The sequence below is a fragment of the Vidua macroura genome, chromosome Z (genome assembly GCF_024509145.1).
Source record: "Vidua macroura isolate BioBank_ID:100142 chromosome Z, ASM2450914v1, whole genome shotgun sequence".
NCBI lineage: Eukaryota > Metazoa > Chordata > Aves > Passeriformes > Viduidae > Vidua > Vidua macroura.
Genome location: NC_071611.1, coordinates 8,422,801 through 8,445,935, shown reverse-complemented (window position 1 = coordinate 8,445,935; position 23,135 = coordinate 8,422,801). Strand labels below are relative to the sequence as shown.

Below are 23,135 nucleotides of genomic sequence, written 5' to 3'. Positions count from 1 at the left end.
TTTTTCTCCAGCTCCTGCATAGATCAACGTACTTAACTTCAATAAGCATACTAATGAAATGTAATTCCAGTTACTATTCAGAAATAACAAGGTCAACCAAACTCATCACAATAAAATCTTTCAGTCAAACATTTGCTATGTATTTTCTCTATGGATTATATATCTGCTGTATTAAAGCCCACCTTAATACTGTTCTTCTAAAAGACAACAATGTTAAGCATTCAGGATTTAGGAAATCCCGGCACTTAAGGCTCCCTGTGCAACCTTAATTCAACCTCTGTGGTACATATGTATTGTTATCATGTATAGTGAGACAGTCACATACTGGTTTCTTCTTACAAGACCTCTGCCTCTTTCAATTACTTAGGAAGGACAGTGCCCTGTAGGTTTTTAATATTTAATTCTTTCCTCATGCAGTACACTGTTGCCGAATGCGTTATTCATTTAACACTATTCAAGCCTACTCTGAAAAAAAACACATAAAATTTCCTCAAGGGCTTTTCTGTGGTGCTTACCATAACAGTGCTGCACACAATGATACACAAATGTTAATGAATCATTTCACGGGTTAAGAAGTGAGGTAGAGACATTAAAACCTGGTAAGCAATTTCAAATGTCTACAAACTTTCCAATTATTATTTAGCATTGTATTTTCAAAGCTCATCTTCCACTAACTACAGCTGCAGCTGTAAGCATTCAACATTTCTGCAGCACAGTCTTACAGCCTCAAGTCAGAAGATCAAGAAATATGGGGTTAAAAATAATGGCCAGGCTTGGGAAGTCACTTAGCTGTTGCCTAGTTAGGGCTTCCTTCTGGAACGATCCAGGTTTACAAAACCGGTCTGAACCAACTATAAATTTAATTTCTAATCGTAAAGACTCCAGTCTGGACTTTAGAAAAGTTATGTCAAAACTGGAATGTGTCCATGAGTGTCTTTGTTTTGATAGACTGGAGTTTTGTGACAAAAACATTGTGTAGAAAAATTCCCAAACAGTTCCCTTTGCAGTAAGGACAAGCCAAGAAACCAAATTAAGGTTATTCTAAAGTTCGTTTTCTGGTATTTCTTAGCTTTTTAAGTGCTTTAGAGTGTATCCATCATAATAATATAAATAATTTACCAGTGTGTGTGTGGGCACTTTGGATCCATATCAGTGAATGCAGACGTGTTCATATTGACAACTGCACATAGACAGAGATGTGCTGGGACATGGTACTACATTGACTGTCAGCATTCTTACTTTCATTTGTGTAATGCAATTAAGCAAGATAGAAACAGTATCTGCTGCTTCTGACATTTTTTATAAGCAATGGCAGACGTCACTTAGGAATATGATTTATTGGTAGACTTGGCTGTGTTGGGTTAATAATTGCACTCACTGATCTGAAAGGTCTTTCCCAACTTAAATAATTCTATGTTTCCATGAAAGTGATTCAAGCTTTAACTTACACTGTGGAATCAGGTTGTTAGCAATTTTCACAGCTATGAACAACTATACATCGAAAATAAATAGATTTTCAAAATATTGCTGTATTCATTGTTGTTGTATTATTTACTTCTCTAGACAGGTTTCTAATTCAGGAAGGAAGGATATTACAGGAGAGGGTTAGGAGATGGGGAGGACTTTGCAATGGGAATAGGCTATACCTTTATACTAGATGTTATACAGAAAGAATTTTAATAAAGCCACCAATTGTATTACATCAGTGCATCCTCTAAAATCCCGTTGAGATTTTCCTAAAGAGAGCTAAGCCATTTGCTTCAAACATCTTATCTATTTCTGTCGCTACACAAATCCCCTAAATATTTCAGTCACTGCAAGGCCAACTGAAATGGTAAATTACCTTGTATACTAAAGGGAAAAGTGTTGAATAGCACTAGGTTTGGATCCTGCTGAAAATGAGGCTGCTGGGATTGAAGACAACTGCAGGAAAATCAGAATTATAAGCAGTATCATCCCCGTCCAACTATTACACTAGCGCCTATTGGTAACATTCCTTTATAATTCTCCTTGCTTTTATTTTTTTGGTGAGACATTGCTCTTTTTCTAAGCGCATGTTGAAAGAGAACAGACAAAGGATGGCCTCACCTATTATTCTTTGCAGTGGAACTGTTTGCAGACAGGTCATCAGAGGCTACTGCAGCTTTGGAAAAGCTGACGATAATACAATGAAAGCATTTCTGAAACCTAAGGCTGCCTCTGCTGTACTTTTCCTTCTTTATTTTATGGTGTCAAATGCTTTTCTTAGCACCCTTTAGCTAATTTTGGAAGCAGGGACTTTTATTAGATGGATGGTTTTAACCTAGGAATAAAGCTAGCAGCACCAGGGCACAAACCCAAGTGACTCAGATAAGGTTCAAATTCACTTACAAACTTATTCATAAAATTCTACAATGAAGGACAAATCCAAAGAACAATTAGCTTCTGCCACTACATGAATTATCTTTCTAACAAAACCACCAGAGCGTTAACTGTAATCCCAGGAACTGACAATTCATAATGATGACATCAGTCTGCAAAGGGAAAGCAAAAAGAAATGCATGGAAAGTATTATTATCCTCTCTTATTCTCTAGGATTTTTATTTGTGGTTTGTGGTACCATCGCACTTGGGACACAGCCTTTCAATTGTAAGATCTGACACTGGATTTTTTTAAGATGTCCTTATCAGGAAAAGACATAAGGATTCTATTTTCAGCAAAGATCCTGAGTTTTGAGGCTTTTCCACACCCTTTATAGATGATTCTGAAGTTTAAAGGCAAGTCAGGAAGTAAATGACATCTTTACTAATGGGGAGCAAACTCCAGAACACGTGCCTGTAATTCTCATGTACTATTAAAGCACCTATAGTTGGATATTATTAAATAGAGCAGGGATAATTGAGCCACAGAATTTTGATTGATCCTTCAAAATTTGACCTTATTTATACTAGTAAGCAACTCTAGTGTAAAATGAGCTCTGCTCTCAAATCATGGATGAGACCTTTGGGAAAGGGCTGGTCATACACTTTGCTGTACACCAGCAGATACACTTCATCAGTACAACCCCATCCCAAGGCCATGGAGGAGGTCCCAATGTTCTGGACTCTGCCTCAATACCATACTAGTTCTGACATGGTCATCTTTTGTCCCTGACCACCTTTCAGGACAACACCAAGTCACAGTGGTACATTAGAGTCATGGCATCTGTGTGGAGATGGATCTCCGCAGAAGCACACTCTTTTGCAATAAAGAATTCCTGCTCTCCTTCTCATTTCTCTAGCCTGCTCCTTGCCCCACTAGTGCTGGCATCTGAATTAGCTTGCTCCTCTGTAACTTAGGAAATTTGGTATCTTCATGTTAGATGTCAGAGGCATCTCCTCCTGTCCCAAACAGCCCTCCCCACCTGAGTTGCTGCACTACCCCTCCAGGAGACAAATGCATGCCTTAGGGCTGTTCTGCTTGGTCTTGTAAGGTAACTGCTCACTGTTTTCCGGGGACTGGCCTTAAGATCTTGGAGTGTTGCCATCCTGCTGTCAACCCCACCCCCCTGTCCCCACCATCACCCCTGTCTTTGTTTTCACTGACATTTAGTACTTTAAAGCATTAAGTCTGACTGGGTACGTATCAGATGTCAAGTGGGATGACAGTGTAGCAATGCTGTCACAAAGGAAAATTAACAGTGTATTCCTATTTTGGCAGAAACCAGTTGTTCATGTGGGACTGGAATCTCATTAAGTTGTGGCTCTGCCACTTGTACCTTAAGAGCAAACAGCACAGACAAGATGCCTGGTGGAATACGCATGCCTGCTTAGCATCTAGATTTTAAAATACAGCTATGGGTGCACTAGAAGAAATACATGTTTTCCTGAGAACTAACTGTCATTTTTGGATTCAGAAAATTCCCTGCTGGGCTTTTAAAAATAGGCTGTCATATTTACATGCCTCCAAGAAGGAACTTCAAAAAATTAAAAATAGTTCTTTCTTGTATAATGATGACACAAAGATACGATCTTTCTTTTCCTGTTCTGAATTGAAACTCATGCTCAGAGGGAAGTGGAAGGGTATCTTCATCTCTCTCTTTTTTTTTTTTTTTTTCTTTTAACTTTCTTGAAGACTGACACCAAAATGTATTTATATGGGTTGGGCACATTTTTTCCTTGAAAGAGGTCAGAGGGGTGAAATCCCAGTTTCCTCTGACTTCAGTGTGGAAAGAAGCCACAGCATACTTCTGCTGAATGTTTATACTTTTATTGGGAAATTTCTTTCTTTTTCTTCTTTAAACAATTTATGACATTTTCTGGAAATCAAGGGCAACAGCAACATGTTCAGACCAACTTAAAAAGTCAGCAAATTCACACAAATGTTGGGACAAAAGCTTTCCAGTTCATTATTTTGAAACAAAGTCAAAGAGAGAGGTAGAGAGGTCTAATGCCACGCTTGGTTTTGTTTGGTTTGTAATTATTTGAAACACAGTGGCAGCCTCTCCTGAAGTGGAACCTGAGTAGAAAATGAGGATGAGGAAATACTGTAATTTCCATATGATCTCTGTGCACCTGCATGCACCTGCATGCATGCACACACACACTTTTTTTACAGATGTATGCCTCCAATTGCAGTGTCCCAGGTAGAGCACCCAAGGACTGTTCCTGATCTGTGCAGGTCAAGAGAAGTGAAGAAGAAGGTTTGGTGCTGCAATGAGCACACAGTCTCCCAGCAGGTGGGGGTTGCCCAGTGAACTCCATTCTCCTTCTGGCACAGCTGGAATCTTCAGCCTTCCTGCCATGGGGCTCTTTCTCAATGCTGTAGTCCAGCCACAAGCCTGGAAGGCAATGCTAGAACTATTATAAAACGCAAAAGTGTTGTTGCAGTTACTGCTCAAAGCCAATTCAATCCACTAACAAAATCACTGGTGTTTGTTTGAAAGAAAAAGCTCACTGTACCTGTTTGTAAAGAGATAACTGATGTCAGCAATAAAAGAAAGATTAACTGACCTGTGAAGCATTTACTGAATTCTCCCAGCTACAGTATACTGTTTTCTTCCATTTAATACCTTAATTGCATCCACAAGTCTTTGAACACAAAAGGTTAATGCAAGAATGCTATATCCCCTGGTGTGCAGGCTGTTAGTTCCATCTCTTCATCTAACCTTCCAAGTACAAATCAGTTCTTAGATATGGAAGAAATTAAGAAAGATCTGATTAATACTTGAAGCTGTTCTCTAGTTTCTGTTCTCTTGGCAGAGGCCATAGCAGCAATGATCAGATCAGTGCCAGCCTTCCTGCATCACACTTTACACAATCAAAATCCCCAAAGATTTGGTGTAATCTGCAAAAATCCTGGAAGACTGTATTTGAATCACTGATTTCTGATGTTGCCTTTGGCCTTTAAAACTTCAGTATTTGGGTTTATTTTCCATAAGATCACTAGTTAATACAACTGTTCTCTCAGTATAGGATATGTAAACATTGGAACCAAAAGTCATCCTGAATAGTTTTCATTCTAGTGCCACCTTCTAGGAAAGATTTCAAACCACTTTGCTAAGCACTAATGAAATAGCCAAGACTCAAAGCACTCCTTGGAGTTTAATAGGATTCACTCTTACCTTTTCTGATCCTTCCTTTCCTCATGAAGCAGATGAGACACTGTAGTTACAAGCAATTTGGCCAGCTTTTGCAGCCCAGAACAGTGGAATGTTGTCTATGAAGTAACATCGCCCAAAATGGCAATAGAGACCTATGCTCCAGATACCATAGGTCACACTGACTTGTCCATGAATTAATTTTAATTTATTCCTGACAGTTACCACTTGCACACAGGTTGAAAACTAGACTTATAAAACTAGATAGGACTACATTTCAGTTTATCCATGCTTGGTTTCTCTCTACTTCTGAATAAAGCCTGTGATGTTATTTTTAGACACCAAGCAAGGTGTTTCAAGTATTCTATCACAGCCATCATTTAAAATGGCTGTTTACTATTTGATGTGACTAATTAATCTCAATTAAAAAAAAAAAAAAAGAGAGAAGCAACATCAAAAAGTATTGAAAGCAAGCCTCTCATTCTATTCACATGAAGACATTTCTTAGGACATTTCTTAGGACCTTAGGAAAAGTAATGAAGCACATTTATTTGACAGATTAGAAATAAGCAATTTCTTATTAGAAATAAGAACTTTAAAATGAAACTTAAGTGGAAGCCCAGCACAAGAAAAAAATGGGCTAATGTCGAGACCATCTGACTAAACTTACACATTTCACAAAGATTACATTATTTTCCCACTATTAGAAATACCTGTCTGGATCACTCCTGATGGGACAATCCCGTCCAAGTTAGATGTAGCAGCTTAGACAGGAGACAAAAATTCTGCATCAGGAAATTAGCCAGTTAATTAAGTATTTGTCAACAGGAAAAAAGCTACAGGCACAGATGGATTCCCAACTGAGATTTTTAAGCTTTTGGAAGTAATATCATCTTCTAAGCTGTTTAGAATCTTTAATGATGTTTTTTATTCAAGGGCAGTTAAAACTGAATGAATCTGATGGAAATACTGTCACCTTTAATGAAGATAAACCGGTAAGCCTGTTGCCATTTGTCAAGTTATTTCAATATTAAAAAATACCTACAGATAATTTGGCAAACAGATTGGAAAACTGCATAAAGCACTTGATTGGCAGAGATCAGCTTAGTTTAAGTTCTGGCAGGTGGATAACATCTGGCAGCTTATGGATTGAGTTGTTAAAGGAATGAAAGTGACACAATGAAATGCTGTAAAAGTTTTTGTTACAGTCCACGAGGATAATTATTATAAGCATGACAGATAATGGAGGAAGAACAGATCTGAACAGCTGGACAGCAGTAAGATGAGGCTAACCAATTTGCATGAAGGAAGAATTGTACACTTTCGAAGGAACGTGTAAGCAACATTGACCTCTCCCTTGCACCTCTGATTTTTAACCTATTATAAAAGGACAAGTGCAGCAGATCCAGAGAGTGGTAAATAAGGAAATAGCAATAATTAGCTAAACCAGATTAATGGATTATGGCACCAATGCAGGCATAACAGGTGTGTTATATTAATGTTTTGAAAAATCTACTGACTAATATCTAGTAATAGCTGACTAATAGCTGTTTAACACTGAAGAATAAGCAAGCTGCCTTTTTTAGAGTACTGGCAAAGGACACAAGTGTGTCCCTAACCCTAACACCTGACACGGCTGAACTGCTCCAAATTGTTTTAGGCTGATGTTGTCCAAGATACAAAACTGCACTGGTGACTAACTTATCGACTATCTGGCAAGTATATCTTGGCAGCATGCAGCCAGTGTTGTCTCCATGATCATATCTTTCTCATATTCCCAAGTATTTTTAAGCGGCAAAAATAAGCATAGAATTGGTGAGAGAAAATGCCAAACACTTGCTAAGATACCAAGGAGTTTTTGTTTACCTCGCTTTAAGAAACAAGAGAATCCACCCTGTGGGATTTTCAAGATGTCGCCAGAATCTGGGAGAGAGAGGTGGGCTGAGATACCAATTGAACTCATACCAGACTAAATACAAATAGTGCAGCTCTGCTACTCTGGTAGAGAAAGTCCTTAAATATTTCATACAGGACAAACAGTATTAACTGGCTTTTTCAGAGGAGCCAAATGAACTAAAGTGTCCAGATCCCATTAAATTTTCTGCCTAACTCCATTAGGCTCTAAAAATTCCATCATTTTGTACAGAGAGATAAAAGTTTCTCTGTTTTCCAAATTTCATTTAAAATCACGTTGCATTTCAATTGAAATTCTTGACAAAGTTAAGAACACAAAGTCATGCATTAAGAATTTAATTTTCACCAAGATTTACAGTTAAAACAGAAACATATTAGTTATACTTTAGTCTTTTCCTAAAGAAAAGTACTAGCACTGATATAATGAAGATATCCAGAATTTTTTATTAAAGGAATGGGCAGAAAAACCTTAGAGTAAAATATTTTACCTTTTTTTTTTTAAGGTTATGGTTGGAGGGATTGTTTTTGTGTTGTTCTTCATATTAAAAAAAAATAAAACAGAAAACACAAAAAACCCCAAAAACCCACACGCACAAAAACTCAATCAAACAATATTTTGAGGACAAAGAATGATGAGAAAAATACAGAATCCAAATGGTAATAAAAATTCTTCTTTTTTACTTTAGCCCCAGGGTCCAGCAACCTCTTGAACAACTCCCAGTTCCCAAACAACAATATACCTTCTTTTTTTTCATAAATGGGAAATAGCAGGACTCCAAAGCACAAGAGAATTAACTAAGAGAAGGTTGGATTTTGAGATATCACAAAAGCATTTATATAAAATTAATTTTAAAATGTTGTTATTTCAAACATCAGAGAAAGGGTAGAGTTTGCAGACCACATGCAGAGGCAAAGAGGTGATAATTAATTCTGTGAAAGGACCATGGACATAATTTCAAAACACAGCAGTGAACCTAATAAGCCTGATACAGGAGATGAAAGTTAATTATAGGAGTAAGTAGGGGAAAGACTTCTGACAAGAAAATTCCCATTGTGTTTTGGACCCCTAAAGTGAAGGAGGTTGGCTTTCACAACAAGATTTTTTTTCTGAGCAGTAAAAGAAAATAATTAAAAGTTATTAATTCAGAAGCACCAAAAAATTTTCTTCTTTCAAGATAATTCACAAAGATGTGTATCACTGGCTATCAGAGAGAGTGTGGGCTGAAAAACAGGTAAATTTTATGCAGATTCTACCAGGCCATATGGACTTTAATTAGATGATAAAATGATGCAATATTGGATAAAAGGTAAAATCATCACTTCCTGAATTTAGTGCAATAATAAGACTCACGAGTATATGCCATAAAAAGAAGTGCCTTTAGCAACAAAATGTGAGTAATAAGCCAAATTTTATTAATTCTGGACATTTAGCATGCATGTTGAAAACCTGGATACATAGACAGCAATTCAGAGCTCTCTTCTGGAGAAGAAAAAATATTAGAGCAATGCAGACCTCCTCCAATATTTTGATGAGATGGTAGCAAGGGGGGTTTTGTTGTGGGCATATGGAATTAGTTTGCATTAACAGAAGAAATATGTGCAGTACACTGAGAACTGATTTACCCCGCAGTGCACATAAACACATGGGATATCATGATGACATTCACAGTACGCAAAACCTAAGCAAGTATTGAGACACAGATTGAGCTGACTCAGAGGAAAGCAAAGGTAGTAAACCAGGGCTATGTTAAAATATCCTAAACTCAATTGAAAATGGGCTACCAAAAAGATACTGAGCACAGAAGTAAAATCTTAGAATTTGCTGCATGCTACAAATAAAAATATTAACATCACAAGCAGTAATATGTTGTTATTTTGCTTCTATTTTTCTATCTTATGATTTCATTAATGAAAATTTAAAGGTGCATGGAAAAGAATAAAAGAGGTTAAATATGGAACAGACACCTGTTTTAAAAATATCTATTGGTCTTGCAAAATAGTTACTGTTTTTCCCTCTGTGGTTCACACCTTTGTCTTCCAAATAAGATTATTGGTATTTCACTTCTTGACAGCCGATTTGGAGTGCACTCAAAGAACTCCAATGCATTCACCAGGCATGTCTACAGCTCGTAGTTTCTCCACTGAAATATTTTGAAGTGCTCGTACCCTTGGCCTTATTAATGTTTTCATCCTCCTAAGCTCACAAAATATTTTTAAGTGTTGTAGAAGACAGCATGAAAAGCAGAAGCAGATCTGGAGGAATTTTTCTGACAAAGTCACTCTGTCATCTGTACAGTCTAGCATTTTCCCAGGAAGTACAAACTTCCATTTGTACAGATAACACTTGAGAGTGATATACAAGTTACTTTTACAGGTGTTTTTTTTTTTTTGGGAGGGGGGGTTGTTTTTTGGTTGTTTTTTTTTTTTGTTGGTTTTTTTGGGGGTTTTTTTTGGTTTTGGTTTTGGTTTTTTTTGGTTTTTTTTTTTATGCTCCATTAGGAAGAGCGGATTGGAAGGAGCATACAGGCAGCAAACACTTTGGCCACTCAGGTTTGCTCTCAGTACACTAGGAATGCTCACAACCACTAATCAACTTTGCAAGCCACAATACAAACTGCACCAATTCTTTGCAACTTTTTAATAGGCATCATAGCCGTCGGAGCACAAGAAGAGGCTCTGGAACTATTACTAAGCATCCCCATTATCCTAATCAATGCCCACCCCACCTTAAACTTTCCTTTCACTGTGTTAGCGCTGCTCAGCTTGTAGCAATAAATGCCCTGTATCATACTGTTCAGAGCTGCCTCATACCTCCTTGATCCCTAGTCCCAATCCTCTGTACACACCTACAGGCCCTGGCTGCTGTTGGTGCTTCTGGTTCAGTTTCATTGGGTGATTCCCACTGGTTAGAGCGACTCCAGCTTGTGGCTGACTCCACAGACTGTAACTACTTGGCCCATTTTATTTTGTCTGCCTTGCTACTAGTGTGTCTTAGAAGTTCCAGTTAATGAAGACACACTTGATAATGGTCTTGCCTTATCAACAAGTCTAGCACCCAAAGTTATTTTTCTTCAGCTGATAAACACTGCTTACAAATTAGCAATTTATTCAAAGCTTGGCGCCCAGTGTGGGGCCCCAAAGACCACTGGACCCCATGGAAGAGACTGTTGGGTTTTCCTATTGGATTTCTTATCTCCAGTCTCCTGGCCAGCAAGCTATCCCAATGGGAGCAAGACCCCATTGGGTCTTTTTGGTGGGTGGCACTCCTGGGGGATGGAGGTGGTAGCTCTCTCCGCACCGAGGGAGTCATGTCCAGGCAGAGGACACCATATGGGACTTTTAATTTCTCACACTGGACAGGTAAGTATTCCCCCTTTTCTCATCTTCTTTAAGTGGGGGTTTTCCTTAGGCTGTCTGGGGAGAGAGCCAAGCCTTTCATTTCTGCTACAATAGCAGAAGCTGCACAGCACCAGGTTTTTAGCAGGGTGCCAGTTGTTTTTCCTTTCTCCTGCGTCGGTGAAGCAGCTGTGACACAGAACTTAATATCTCAGCCATGATGGGTGCCAGGCTGTCTGTGTCATAAAGGGGAGTTTATTACCAAGTTACGGGTCTCCTTGTGGGTGAGGGGAACCAGTTTTCTGAAAGGGAAGTTAAAAGGTTTGTTCGGTGGCTGTTCTGTCACTTTCCTGAGGTGTCTCCTGAAAAAATCCATTATTTACATTTTTGGGATGTTGTAGGCAATGAGCTAGTAAGATTAGGAAAATCCAGAGACACATCCTTGTCAAAATTTATTTTTGCGAGCCTGCAAATCAGAGATGCCCTGAAAGTAATGTCGGGAGTGAAAGAACAGTCAACAAGTGTCACTTTACCCCTGGTTTCTCCTAAACCTAGCCTTCAGCCCTCACCCTCTTTCCTTAAACTGGGCATTCTGAAGGGAGCAGAATGCCTTCAGGCACAGGGTTGCCACCGACTCCCTGTCTCCCCTCAGATGCCTCAGGACCCCTGCCCGAGTAGCCCTGGCCAGGTTTTTCACGACCATACCCTTCCCCCTACTCCCCCAGTTAGGAAACCCTCGGTTCGTTTTAATCTCCCCTATTCCCCACAAAATGGCTCCCAGGAGAGACAAGATGGTGGGTGCCACATGGCAAGTACCCCCTCTTGCCTTTCTTCTTCCCACAATCCCTTTTGTCTAGCCACCAACCCCTTCCTGTCCCCTAACTCCTCCCTCAAAACCTCCCTTTCCTGTGCCCCTCTTCCTTCTCCAACTCCGCCTGTCTCCCAAGTTCCATCCCGCTGTCCCACCCCTTTGGGAACCTGTCAATCTTGTGTCCCCTCCCAGTGCCTCGCCTGCTCTCAGCCCCTCCTAGCTTCCAGTTCCTATGCCCTGACTTCAGTTCCCACGCTTGTGGTTCCAGGGAAGGGGAGCCTGGGAGCCAGAATCAGGAACAAAGTATCATCCTTTCAGCCGCACCAGTCACCTATAGCCGGGATGGGGGCGGGGGGGAATCCAAGCCCAATGGACCCCTTTCTCTTATCAGACGACCAAAGAACTGTGCAGAGCACAGAAAGAATTCAGTAGGGAGAGCGAATACTTTCGTGGGCTCTTCAAAGCCACTCTGTCTTCCAATGATCTAACACCTGCAGACCTCCAGCAGCTGTTCTCTTGTTTGCTATCCCCCACAGAATTTCTTCTGTGGGAAGCTGCATGGAAGAAAGAGTTGTGGAGTATTCTCTCAACTCTTTGGCTTGATCCACGAACAGCAACCAATGCTAATAATTTAACTATCTCTATTGAGCATGTCTCTGGTGAAGGGGATGGGTCCAGGCAAGCGGAAGACATCCCACTGAGGTCCTTAGGGAAAGCACAAAGGTGGCTGAGAAAGTCTTTCTCACATTGCGCCCCAATGCCGCTGTTGAAAATTACTTAAAAATAACCCAGCATCCCTCTGAGACATTTTTAAGGTTTATGGAGAGACTGTGCAGGGCTGTCGAGCTGCAGGTCCACAAGGAAGAAACAAGGCGGGAGGTGCTCACCAAGATTGCCATGATGAACGCGAATGAAAAGTGCAAAGCAGCAATCACGAGCCTCCCTCTCAACCCAGCTCCAACCCTGCAAGCCATGCTTGAGGTCTGCGCCAAGAAGGTCTCTGTCATATCCACAGACTCTGACAGCAGGTCGAGACCACCGAAGAGGGTTGCCATGGCAAAGGCATCTGGACCGATGTCTTCCAGTCAGCAGCAGAATGCCCCGAGGCCACGGAAGAAACCGGTATCACCGAATACACCTTGTCACCTTTGTGGACAATCAGGACACTGGGTGTCCAGCTGCCCCTTAAAACAATTTCTAGACTTTAGAAATAATGCTGCTAAGGACCAGAAGTCCCTAAGGGGGGATCATTCAAAAAACTAGAGGGGGAACACGGCCCCTCCCCACATGTGGACAGAAATGGGGTGGGCCCACCACAAAAAAGAAAGGGGGAGGGAAAAGAAAATTCAATTAAAAGGGACCTGCCTTTGTTGAAGAACAAAACACTGGATGTGACAAAAAGCATCCTCTACTGTGACATAAGCAAACCCATCTTGACGACTAACAGTTTCCATTGCCCTTCAGGTTGCAGCTGACAGAACCACTCCACCTGAGAGACAGTGATTGGCACTTTGCTTCGGTGAACAATGAGGAACGAGGTACTTGGCACCGGATCCGCAGTAAGTATGTTGTCCTTGGGGACACCAGACACACACCACAAGAGATCAGGATCCTCCCGGGTCCCATAGCATCAGACCCTGGGCGGCTTGCTCCCTGGCTGCACTGTGTTCACCCACCCATCTTCCTACCCAAAGACCAAATAATAGCTCAGGTCATCCCAGTGGCTGAGCCACCATGGGATCAAGATCAGGCAGCTCTGACCAGAAGAACTCTCCCAATAATTTGGTGGTCAAAGGTGCTGGGAAATGAAAAACCAAAAATCTGGTGTGGGGTTCACCAGGGTGGGGAACAAAAACACCTGAAAGGACTTCTGGATACCGGGGCAGATGTGATGATCATTCCCTCTAGGGAGTGGCTGTTGCACTGGGAACGGCACAGCATGGCAGGACATATTCAAGGTATAGGGGGCATGCAATTGGCCAAACAATCCAAGGCCATCGTGCAAATTGAGGGGCCAAATGGACAATTGGCATCTTTGCATCCATTTGTTTTAGATTATACAGAACCCTTGTGGGGGAGAGACCTGATGGCCCAGTGGAGGGGTCACAACTGACATCCCAGAAACCCCCCAGGTTTTTTGGGCAGCAGCCACTGAAAAGTGCCCTACCCAAAACTGAATTGGAAAACAGATTCACCAGTCTGGGTAGAGCAGTGGTCGCTCAGTAAAGAAAAATTGAAGGCACTGGAGGAGCTCGTAGAAGAGCAACTCACCAAGGGAAACGTCGTGGAGACCATGAGTCCATGGAACTCCCCTGTCTTTGTAACAAAGACAAATGGTGGCTCCTCCATGACGTCCACCAAATAAACAATGTAATTGAAGATATGGGCTCTCTCCAGCCTGAGATGCCGTCCCCAACGATGCTCCCCCAAAACTGGAATTTGGCTGTGATCAATATAAAAGATTGTTTCTTCCAAATTCCCCTACACCCTGACAATGCCCTACGCTTCACCTTCTTGGTTCCTACCATCAACCGAGAAGCCCCAAGGAAGAGGTACCATTGGAAAGTGCTTCCACAGGAATGAAGAACAGCTGCACGTTGAGCGCCAAGCTGTTGCCGTGCTCACCGAGTGACCACTCAGTGCCTCCCTGCTAGCTCAGACACTGCAACCTCAGGGGACACTCTCCTGCGCTCTGGAGTGCAGGAGGGCGGCTAAGGGTTATGAGCCCTTTCTCGGAAGAGACGTAGCCAATGATGGTGAAGGAAAGGGAGCAGGCAGTTCAGAGGGTATAAATCTAAGCTTTATTGGAAGCTCTGACGAGCACCTAGCCTCAGGGGATACAACTCTGAAAAGCCCCCGAGGAGCCTGGAACAGCTTCTTTTATTGGGGGGTGGAAAACAGGGGAGGGGTTCACCCATCCAACGAGGAGATAAAGGGGAGCGGAACATGAAGTGACTGACAAATGCAACGGCATATTAGGGAACTTAAAAGGAGGGACCCCTGGCCCCTGACCAATCACTCAATGTCCTTTGTGGAAGCTTCTAGAGAAAGGGGATGGGGAGCTGAGTGACAGACAAGGTGCCAGGGAGGGGATTTGAGGATTGACAAGGAACTTTCTAGGGATTCGGGTGGAGTAGGGATGAGATTGACATCTGGGGAAAGGGGAAGCAACTTAGGGCAAAACCACTAAAGGAAAGGGGGAAACAGGAACAAACCAAACAACACAATACAAAAACTAAATAACACAATGCAACACATTCCTTTTTTTTCTCTTCTCTCCTCTTTTTTCCTCTGTTGGATTCCATTTTGCAGGGTACTGCCTTCTGATTTTCCATAAGATGTCCATCAGAAACACGTGAAACAATGTTTTTGTATTTCAAGGTTAAATTGTTCCTCCTGTCTCTTAAAGCACTGCCTGACAAATAAGTCTCTAAATAGCAAAAATAAAGCTGTTTGTTCTGGAGGGAAGTGAAGGCCAAGTTGATCTGTCCTCTAGGGTTCTTCTTGTCTCTTCCCAAGCAGCTGAAATTGGTCTTCATAACAAGCACAGGCAGCAAGACTATATTTTTCCAGGCCAGAAATATCCCAAGAAAATATCTGAATTGTGGAGGGAACTTTCTAGTGGGGGATTAGTGCTCTGCAGTTTCTTTCCATTATCATAAATGCCAGAAAGACCTTGGGTCACATGCTGGAGGTCAAGACAACTTTCCTTCTCCTTTTCAACACATGAAGGACATTAGCACTCTGGAAGGAGTCTTTTTCTATCCTCAATTCCTGAACTTGAATAGCAGCTGAGCAGGAAGGAGATACATGGCCACATGAACAATGAAGTTCCCATAGCCCATAGCCCACAGTCCATATTTCAGTCCTTTACCAAAAAGAGAGCCTCACACATGAAAAATGAAGGTGTATCCAGAAAAACAATCAAGGGCCCCTAAATAAAAATTTTGTTGCACATAATGCTTATATTCTTTAACTTCTTCTATTTCTTTGCAGTCTCCTGCACATAAACACATGGCATCTGGGATGTAAACAAGCTTGAGATATTTGTAAAGCACCTTCACTATCCAGGCTGTAAAAGAATTCAGTGGAGTAACAGACAGTAGCTAACCTTGAAGAGAAATTCTTCTAAGCCTCTGTGCTATTCACCACCTTTCATATTTGCTTGTAATACCCCAGAATCTGTCACAAGTTGTCATAGCTACCAAGGGGGTAGATTTTCAAAGTTAACTGCATACCAACATCCATCTAAGAGAAAGACATAGTACATTTTAAATCTGCAGTTCTTTTCACCAGGAGTTAACGATGCAGCCAATTTGAGTATCACAAGGCACACAGACATTAAAAATGTAATGATTTAAAGAAAATAAGTTATGACAAGGCAATTTTAAAAATGTACTTGCAATCACTGATCCAACCCAAAGTAAACAAAACCAATCATTTCACAAAACTGAAGCATTTGCCACAAGAATGTTCTGCTGGCTGGTGTTTGCAAAGGAGTTCTATTGTTCAAAGTAGCTGACACTGCCAAAAGATACAATAAATTTATTACATTTTCTTAGTGAACAGTAAACTTCTCTGTGTACTACAAAATGGAGGAAGAACTGCAGGGTTTTGAAAGGAAGAAAAATCTGCATACTAAAACATCTCTGCTGTAGGCCTCTGTCATGAAACTGTTCAAAGAAAATACAAAATACAGAAATAAATTACCCAAATTTTACTAAAGGATCAACACCTAGCTGTTTGTTTCTCTGATTAATTACCTATAGACAGCTATAAGAGCAGAAGTTTATAGGTCTGTGCTTAAGGTAATTGCAAAAAGCATGTAAATTTAGGCAGCTAGTCAGTGGAAAAAAAGGAAGACGTGATTAATCAACAGGATTAGATAGAAAATTTCTTTGCATATAAATGTAAGAAGCAACTGTGCTTTAATTGTAGCATTGAGAGAATATGTCTTTCAAATGTTAAATTATTCATCATATTACATACTTGAATGATCTTTTCTTAAATGTTCATGTAGGAGGTAAAAATTCTACAGACAATACTTTAAGGAAGATACTGTAGGAAAATGTATATAAAAATTTTTGAAGTCGCTTATCTGCCTAGACTGATAAATAGTAAATATGAAAGGATTTAAAAAAATAAAAAGAATGAAAAAGAACTTTAGGAGACATCATTTGAGAAGCCTGTTTCTTAGAACAACAAATAGTGAGTCATCACAATAGAGAAAGAATTAGTCATTCTTTGCAATGCTACAGTACATCCTCTGCATGAGTTATGCAGAAGATATGCAGAATATGGACTAGACTCTAAATCAGGACATAAATGGTTGATTTTTAACAAAGGTTCATAAAATGATCAACCAAAGGATGAAATCCTGTACTTTATAGTGTTCTGCAGCATCAAGCCAGCAACGGAATATAAACTGGATTCAGGCAGGCAGCTTGGAGATGCAGCCTGATTAATAGTAGAATCTAATCCTGACATGTCACACAGGTAAAGCTACCCTGGGTTATACTAAGAGATCTTTTCAGAATAAGGATGACATGAACAGAATTAGCTATGCCTTGCAGAAACCAGTGTACCAGCAGATAGATGTCATCTATCAGGACTACATAAGTAATTTAGCTCCTGACACCATTTTATAGGCAAATGGGGCAAAATTGAGCCAAACTATCAATTTTTTTTCTTTTTAATGTGAGAACATGTCTAGATTAAAATATGTAAACCAGGATATTTTATTCTACCCTAAAATATCATCCCACATAAAGTCAGAACAAGTGCCACCAAAAAAACATGGAGGACATTAGTTATTGTTGACTGACAGGCATGGAAGTGGCCATTTTTCATCTGGATAACCTCTCTAGAGCAGTTTGCTGCGTACAGAGCACAGTTGAACTGGCATTTGGAATGTCATAAAGAGGATAGCAAGCCTGCTAAAAGCTGAGGACTATCAGTCACTCCCACTCTTTCACATAGGGTCAAATGATGCCATGACAAAGATATTCCAAAATATCAAAACGTACTTCATGTGTCTCAGAAAGAAGCTGAAAGAATCTGGAGCACAGATAGTATTACCTTCCATCTTCCCAGGTGGGGAGCTGGGACCCAGGCAGCCAGACAAGTGGATAGGGTGAATGACAAGACCGGTGCCTGTTCAGAGCTTCAGGTTCTTTTATCTGGGACACGCCTTCAAGAGACCAGGGATGTTAGCAGATGGAACACCTGACCAAGTGGGGCACGAGTGTTCTAGGGAGCAAGCTGGCAGGACTTATTAATGGTGCCTTAAACTTGATTTAGCAGGAAAAGGGTGGGTGTCTCTGAGGAATCAGAAAGCAACAGCATGTTAGGGAACAGCAGAGAAATACTTGTAGATCAATCCAAAGGAATTAGAAAGGGCTCCTCCCAAAAGATGAAGAGGTTGCCATCCCAGATGAAGTGCCTCATCACCAATGAGCATGGGTCACAAGCAGGAGGAATTGGAAACTGTGGTACAATTAGAAAATTATGACCTTATGACCTAATTGCTGTCACAGAAACATGGTGGAAAGAGTTACAGGACTGGAGCACTGCAACTGAATGTTACAAACTTTTCAGAAGAGGTAGGCTAGGAAGGAGATGCTGGGTCATTGCACTCTAATTTTAGGAAGGGATAAATTGTGAAGAGCTGCCTTTACAAACCAGACAGAAACAGGTTCAGAGCCTGCAGATGACAACCAAGGACAAGACCAAAAATGGACACCTTGTAGTGGGGATCTACTACAGGCTACCTGACTAGGGGGAGCCCGCTAAAGAGACCTTTTGCTTTAGACACAAAAGCCATTGCATTCCCAAGCTTTCATCCCAATTTCAACTGGGATTTCAATCACCCAGATATCTGCTAAGAAAGCAATACAGCTGGCTGCAAGTGATCTAGGAGACTCTTGGAGGACAACTTCCTGGTCCAGGTATTAGAGGAACCAATCAAATGTGAGGTGATACTGGATTTGGTGATTGTCAGTGGGGATGAGCTCATTAAAGGAGTTGAGATTGAGGGCAGCCTAGATTGTAGTGTCTGAGCCCTGGTTGAGTTTGGGATATCAAAGAGCAGGAGCCTAGAGAGGAGCAAAGCCAGAACCCTGAACTCAGAAGAGTGAAATTTCAGTTATTTAATGAGTTGGTGAATGACATCCCCTGGGAAATTGTCCTCAGGGACAGAGAGACTGACCAGAGCTGGCAGCTCTTCAGGGATAGTTAGAGTACAACAGCCTTCTCTCTAACCCAGAGCAAAGCAGGCTGGAAACTGGCATGGTGGAGCAAGGATCTGCTTCTCACACTGAGGAGCAAGAAAGAAATGCACAGCCAGTAGAAGCAGAGAAGTGACCTAAAGAGAGTACACAAACACAGTTTGAATGTGTAAGGATAAGGTCAGGAAAGACAAGACAAAGCTGGAATAGGACTTTGAAAGGGACTTGCAGAATAACAAGGGTTTCTGAGCACCTGAGTGCTCAGGTGACAAAAGAGAGGCCAAAGAGCATGTACCCCTCTGATAAGCTTGAAAGATCAATGGGTGGCAACTGAGATGGAAAAAGCTGAGGTACTCAATGGGTTCCTTGCCTCAGTCTTTACCAGCAGTCACCCTTCCCATTTGTCTCAAGCCCTTGATCCTTGAGGGTATGGGGGAGTGGGTATGGGGGGGTGAAGTCCCTCCCACTAAGTGAAGAGCAGGTTTGGGATCACTTGTTGAAGCTGAAAAGCCCTAAGTCTATGGGACCTGATGAGATACATTCCAGAGTCCTGAGGAAACTGGCTGATGTTCTTGCCAAGACAATCTCATCATATTTGAAAAGTCAAGGCAGTCATGTGAAGTACTAGTGACTGGGCAAAAGAAAACACCACTGCCATTTTTACAAAGTGGAGAAAGGAAGACCTGTGGAACCACAGACCAGTTAGCCTCACCTCTGTGCCTGGGAAGATCATGGAGCAGACCATCCTAGAAGATACACTATGGCACATAAAGGACAAGGAATTGTTCTGAGGCAGCCTGCATGGCTTTACTAAGGGCAAGTTGTGCCTTACCAATCTGGTGACTTTCTACAATGGAGTGATGGCAACAGTCAGCATGGAAAGGCTAACAAACATCTTCTATCTAGAATTCTGTAATGCCTTCAATACTGCCATTTTTTTTTCCTGGCCAAAAGCCATGCCCTTGTTCCCAGAACACAAAGAGTCCCTTCTGCCCACCCTCAGCAATGACCTGATGTGGTATTAAATTACATCTGGGTTCTAGCCATGCCTCCTCCCAGCTACTGCAAAAAATGAATCCTGTCCTTGACTGAAAGCAGGACAATAGGGAATATTTTATATCCACTCATATTATCTCTGGCTCATGTGTCTGTGGCGCTCCTTTTAAAATGAGTCCCACTAGTCCAACTCAGTTCTTTTTGGGGTGCCATGCTGCTGCAGAAGTTGCATCTCAAGGCCCAGTATGGTGTTTTGGGCTCTGGTGTGAGGCACGGGGTTAATTTCCAGACACCCAGTGGTTGTTCCACCATTGTAAGCACTTGTAGCACTTGCCTTGGTGGATTTGCAGCAGTGTGATGTAACCAATTTGCCAGGCTGCCCCATATCTGTGTTTCCACCATCACCCACTCTACCAGAGTGGCCTTACCTGCTTGGCCTGCTTGATTGCAGTGCATGTTTCACAGTTATGGGTAAGTGAGAGTCCATGGTTAAGTCTGCCCCTTGATCACAAGTCCACATGTATGTTGTGTCTCTTCTCTGATGACCTGAGGCATCTTGAGCCCACTGAGCCAGAAATAATTTGCTCTTACATTGCCAGTCCAGATTAACCCAAGCCACTTTAATCTTAGTGGCCTGATCCACATCTCCATTGTTACGATGTTCTTCAGCAGCCTGACTCTTGGGCACATGTGCATCTCATGGTGTTCTTCTACAGCCAACTTCTCTAGCAGGGCAGTGATTTCATCAGCCCAAATGGGTTTCCATCTGCACTGCCGATTGGCCTTTTTCTGTCAGTCCTATCACCCCAACACAGCATTTCCCACTATCCACGAGTCAGTGTAGAGGTAGATTGCTGGCCATTTCTCTTGTTCAGTGATACCTAAAGCCAGCTGGATAGCTTTCAGCTCTGCAACCTGACTTGATCCACCTTGTACTTCAATAGCTTCTGTGACTTGTTACACAGAATTTTTCCTTGTGATACAAAAGGAACTGTCATTTAAGAGAGTGTATTGCTTTTAATTTTCAAGTAGCTGATTTTATGGTGGGGCCTCCTTAGTATGTGTCACTTTCTCCACCTTCTCCTCTGATGATGACAGCAGTCTGAAATTTTCACCTTCAGGCCAGTTAATGGTGAATTCCAAGATCCCTGGGCAACTGGGGTTTCCTGTTAAATCTCGCTGTGTGATCAGCACAACTCACTTACTCCAGGTAGCACCAGTGATGTGTGGAAAAGACTATACTTTTGAACATCCAGCCTGGTGCTAGCAGTTGGGGCAGCAGGAGGAGCTGTGCTTCAGTCACAATCACTTCTGAGGCAGTTTGAATCCCCTTATAAGCTGCCAGTATCTCTTTCTCAGCTGGCATGTAGCGCACTTTGGATCCTTTGTATCCCTGACTCCAGAACCCCTGGGGTCATCCTCAAGTACTACCTAGGTCATCCTCCCTGGGTATATTTTGCCAGAGATCCCAGGAAGGACCATTCTTCGTGGCTACAATGCATTTTTAATATCTTGTCCTGACCTGACTGGCCCAAGGGCAATTTCATGAATCCTTTTAAATTTGCTCAAAAGCTTCTTGTTGTTCAGAAACATACTCAAAGTCATCCTTCTTCCACATGATAGAGCTTACTAGAGCTTATCTGGAATATGTATCCTCCAAAAAATGACAGCTTCTAGGAAAGCCTGTATTTCCTTCTTGCTGGTTGGTGGGGGCATATGTACTATTTTGTTAACCATGTCCATTGGAATATGACAATGGCCATCTTTCCATTCTACTTCTAAAAACTGAATTTTCTGGGCAGGTGCTTTGGCCTTACTTTGCTTTATAGGAAAACCAGCCTTCAGGAGGATTTGGTTTGTCCTCTCGCCTTTCACAAGAAACTTCCTCTCTGTGTTTTCCCACATGATGACGCCAACAAATTTCATATGTTCTGGAGCCTCACCCTTTCCCAGTACAGTCTGGATCAGCCAATGGCAAATGGTGAGGCTGTGCTTCCACACATGGAGCAGACAGTTCCAGGTGTACTGGATGCCCCTCTAGGTAATAGCACACTGTGGCCTGCACTATCCTGCTAAAGGAAGAGAAAAAAAAATTAGTAACACTGATGGTGGCACTACCTCGCTGCTTTGGACTCCAGCTAATACTGAAGTCCCAGCATGTTGGGCACAGTGACACTAAGTGGTGGTGTGACTTCATTCAGGCCATGATAATCTATTGGTCCCTGGGATCACACACTGACCATATAGGACTGTTAAAAAGCTAACAAGTCTTGCTGACCACTCCCTGGCTCTCCAGTTCACGGATCTTCTCCTGGCTGGGTGTCACAGTGTCCCAGGTGGTGCAGTTTTGTTGATGGTGCAGTAGTGATGTGGTAGTGATTGTACCTGTTGTTCTTCAACCCTCAGCAGTCCCTGAACAGAGGGGTCCTCTGAGACACCAGGCAAGGTGTTCAGCTGTCTCGTTTCCTCTGTCTCCACAGCAGCTATCCCAAAAATCCTAACAATGCCTTTTTGGGTCCTTGAAATACACTTTTTTGGGGTAATCTATGCCAAGGATGCACAGGGTCTCTGGGCCAGTGGGATGCTTTTGCCATTCATTTTGAGTCATGCTCTCTTCACTTTCCAGTGCTGTCAGCTTTTGGGATCCTCTTAGCGCCAAGAAAGAGATGGATTCTGTCCCCACATATCTTGGTGGCATCAGGGTACATCATGTGCGAACTAAAGCCTTACACTCTTGTGTGTCTGATGTGCCAGAGCACTGGAGCCACACAGTCCAGTAGACCGGATTGGCCCTTTCTTCTGAAACCTGGCTGGAGTTCTGGTCATGGCACTCATTGCTCTAGTCCTGGTCATGGCACTCATTGCTCACTCCTTGTAAATATGAACTGAGATCCCTTCAAGAGGATTGTAAGCAACATCAGCCCTCCTATTCTGTCTGAGGACGTGCCCACTGGAAACTGGAGTGGCATTTATCCAGAACTTCCCAAGGTGGCTCATCTTCCTTTCAACTCACATACCCATGCTGCAAGAGCAGAGTTGGATTTTCCATCCTATTTCCTCATGTCCTGTCTGGGGTCATGCAGGTAAAACCACAGGTTATCTTGTGGCATGGACCCTCTTTCTCAAGCATGGGGTGCTTACTCCCAATGGAAGACACTCTGGTCCATGTTGGCGGGGCATGGAACATTTTCTCTCTAATTTGCTTTACACTTTCGGATCTGTCTGTGACGTGGGGCAGTCTTTCCACAGTTAAGGAGCATGCCATTAGGGAGGAAAAAAGATGATCTTCATATTC

The 23,135-nt window shown here is 42.0% G+C and overlaps 1 protein-coding gene across 6 annotated transcripts; it reads left to right on the top strand.

The window, feature by feature from the left end:
• Window positions 1-12,513: 12,513 nt before the first annotated feature.
• Window positions 12,514-16,036, top strand: LOC128822016 (uncharacterized). 6 transcript variants are annotated; one of them, XM_054003488.1, is made up of 4 exons: window positions 12,514-12,740; window positions 13,083-13,177; window positions 13,527-13,576; window positions 13,673-13,924. In XM_054003488.1, exons 1-4 carry the CDS (start codon window positions 12,529-12,531, stop codon window positions 13,703-13,705), a joined length of 390 nt encoding a protein of 129 aa, XP_053859463.1. In that variant the 5' UTR covers window positions 12,514-12,528; the 3' UTR covers window positions 13,706-13,924. The 6 variants fall into 6 exon arrangements, with proteins under 6 accessions (XP_053859463.1, XP_053859467.1, XP_053859466.1 ...); XM_054003492.1 differs by lacking the exons at window positions 13,527-13,576; window positions 13,673-13,924 and adding an exon at window positions 15,615-16,036; XM_054003491.1 differs by lacking the exons at window positions 13,527-13,576; window positions 13,673-13,924 and adding an exon at window positions 14,931-15,292.
• The last annotated feature ends 7,099 nt before the right edge of the window (window positions 16,037-23,135 follow it).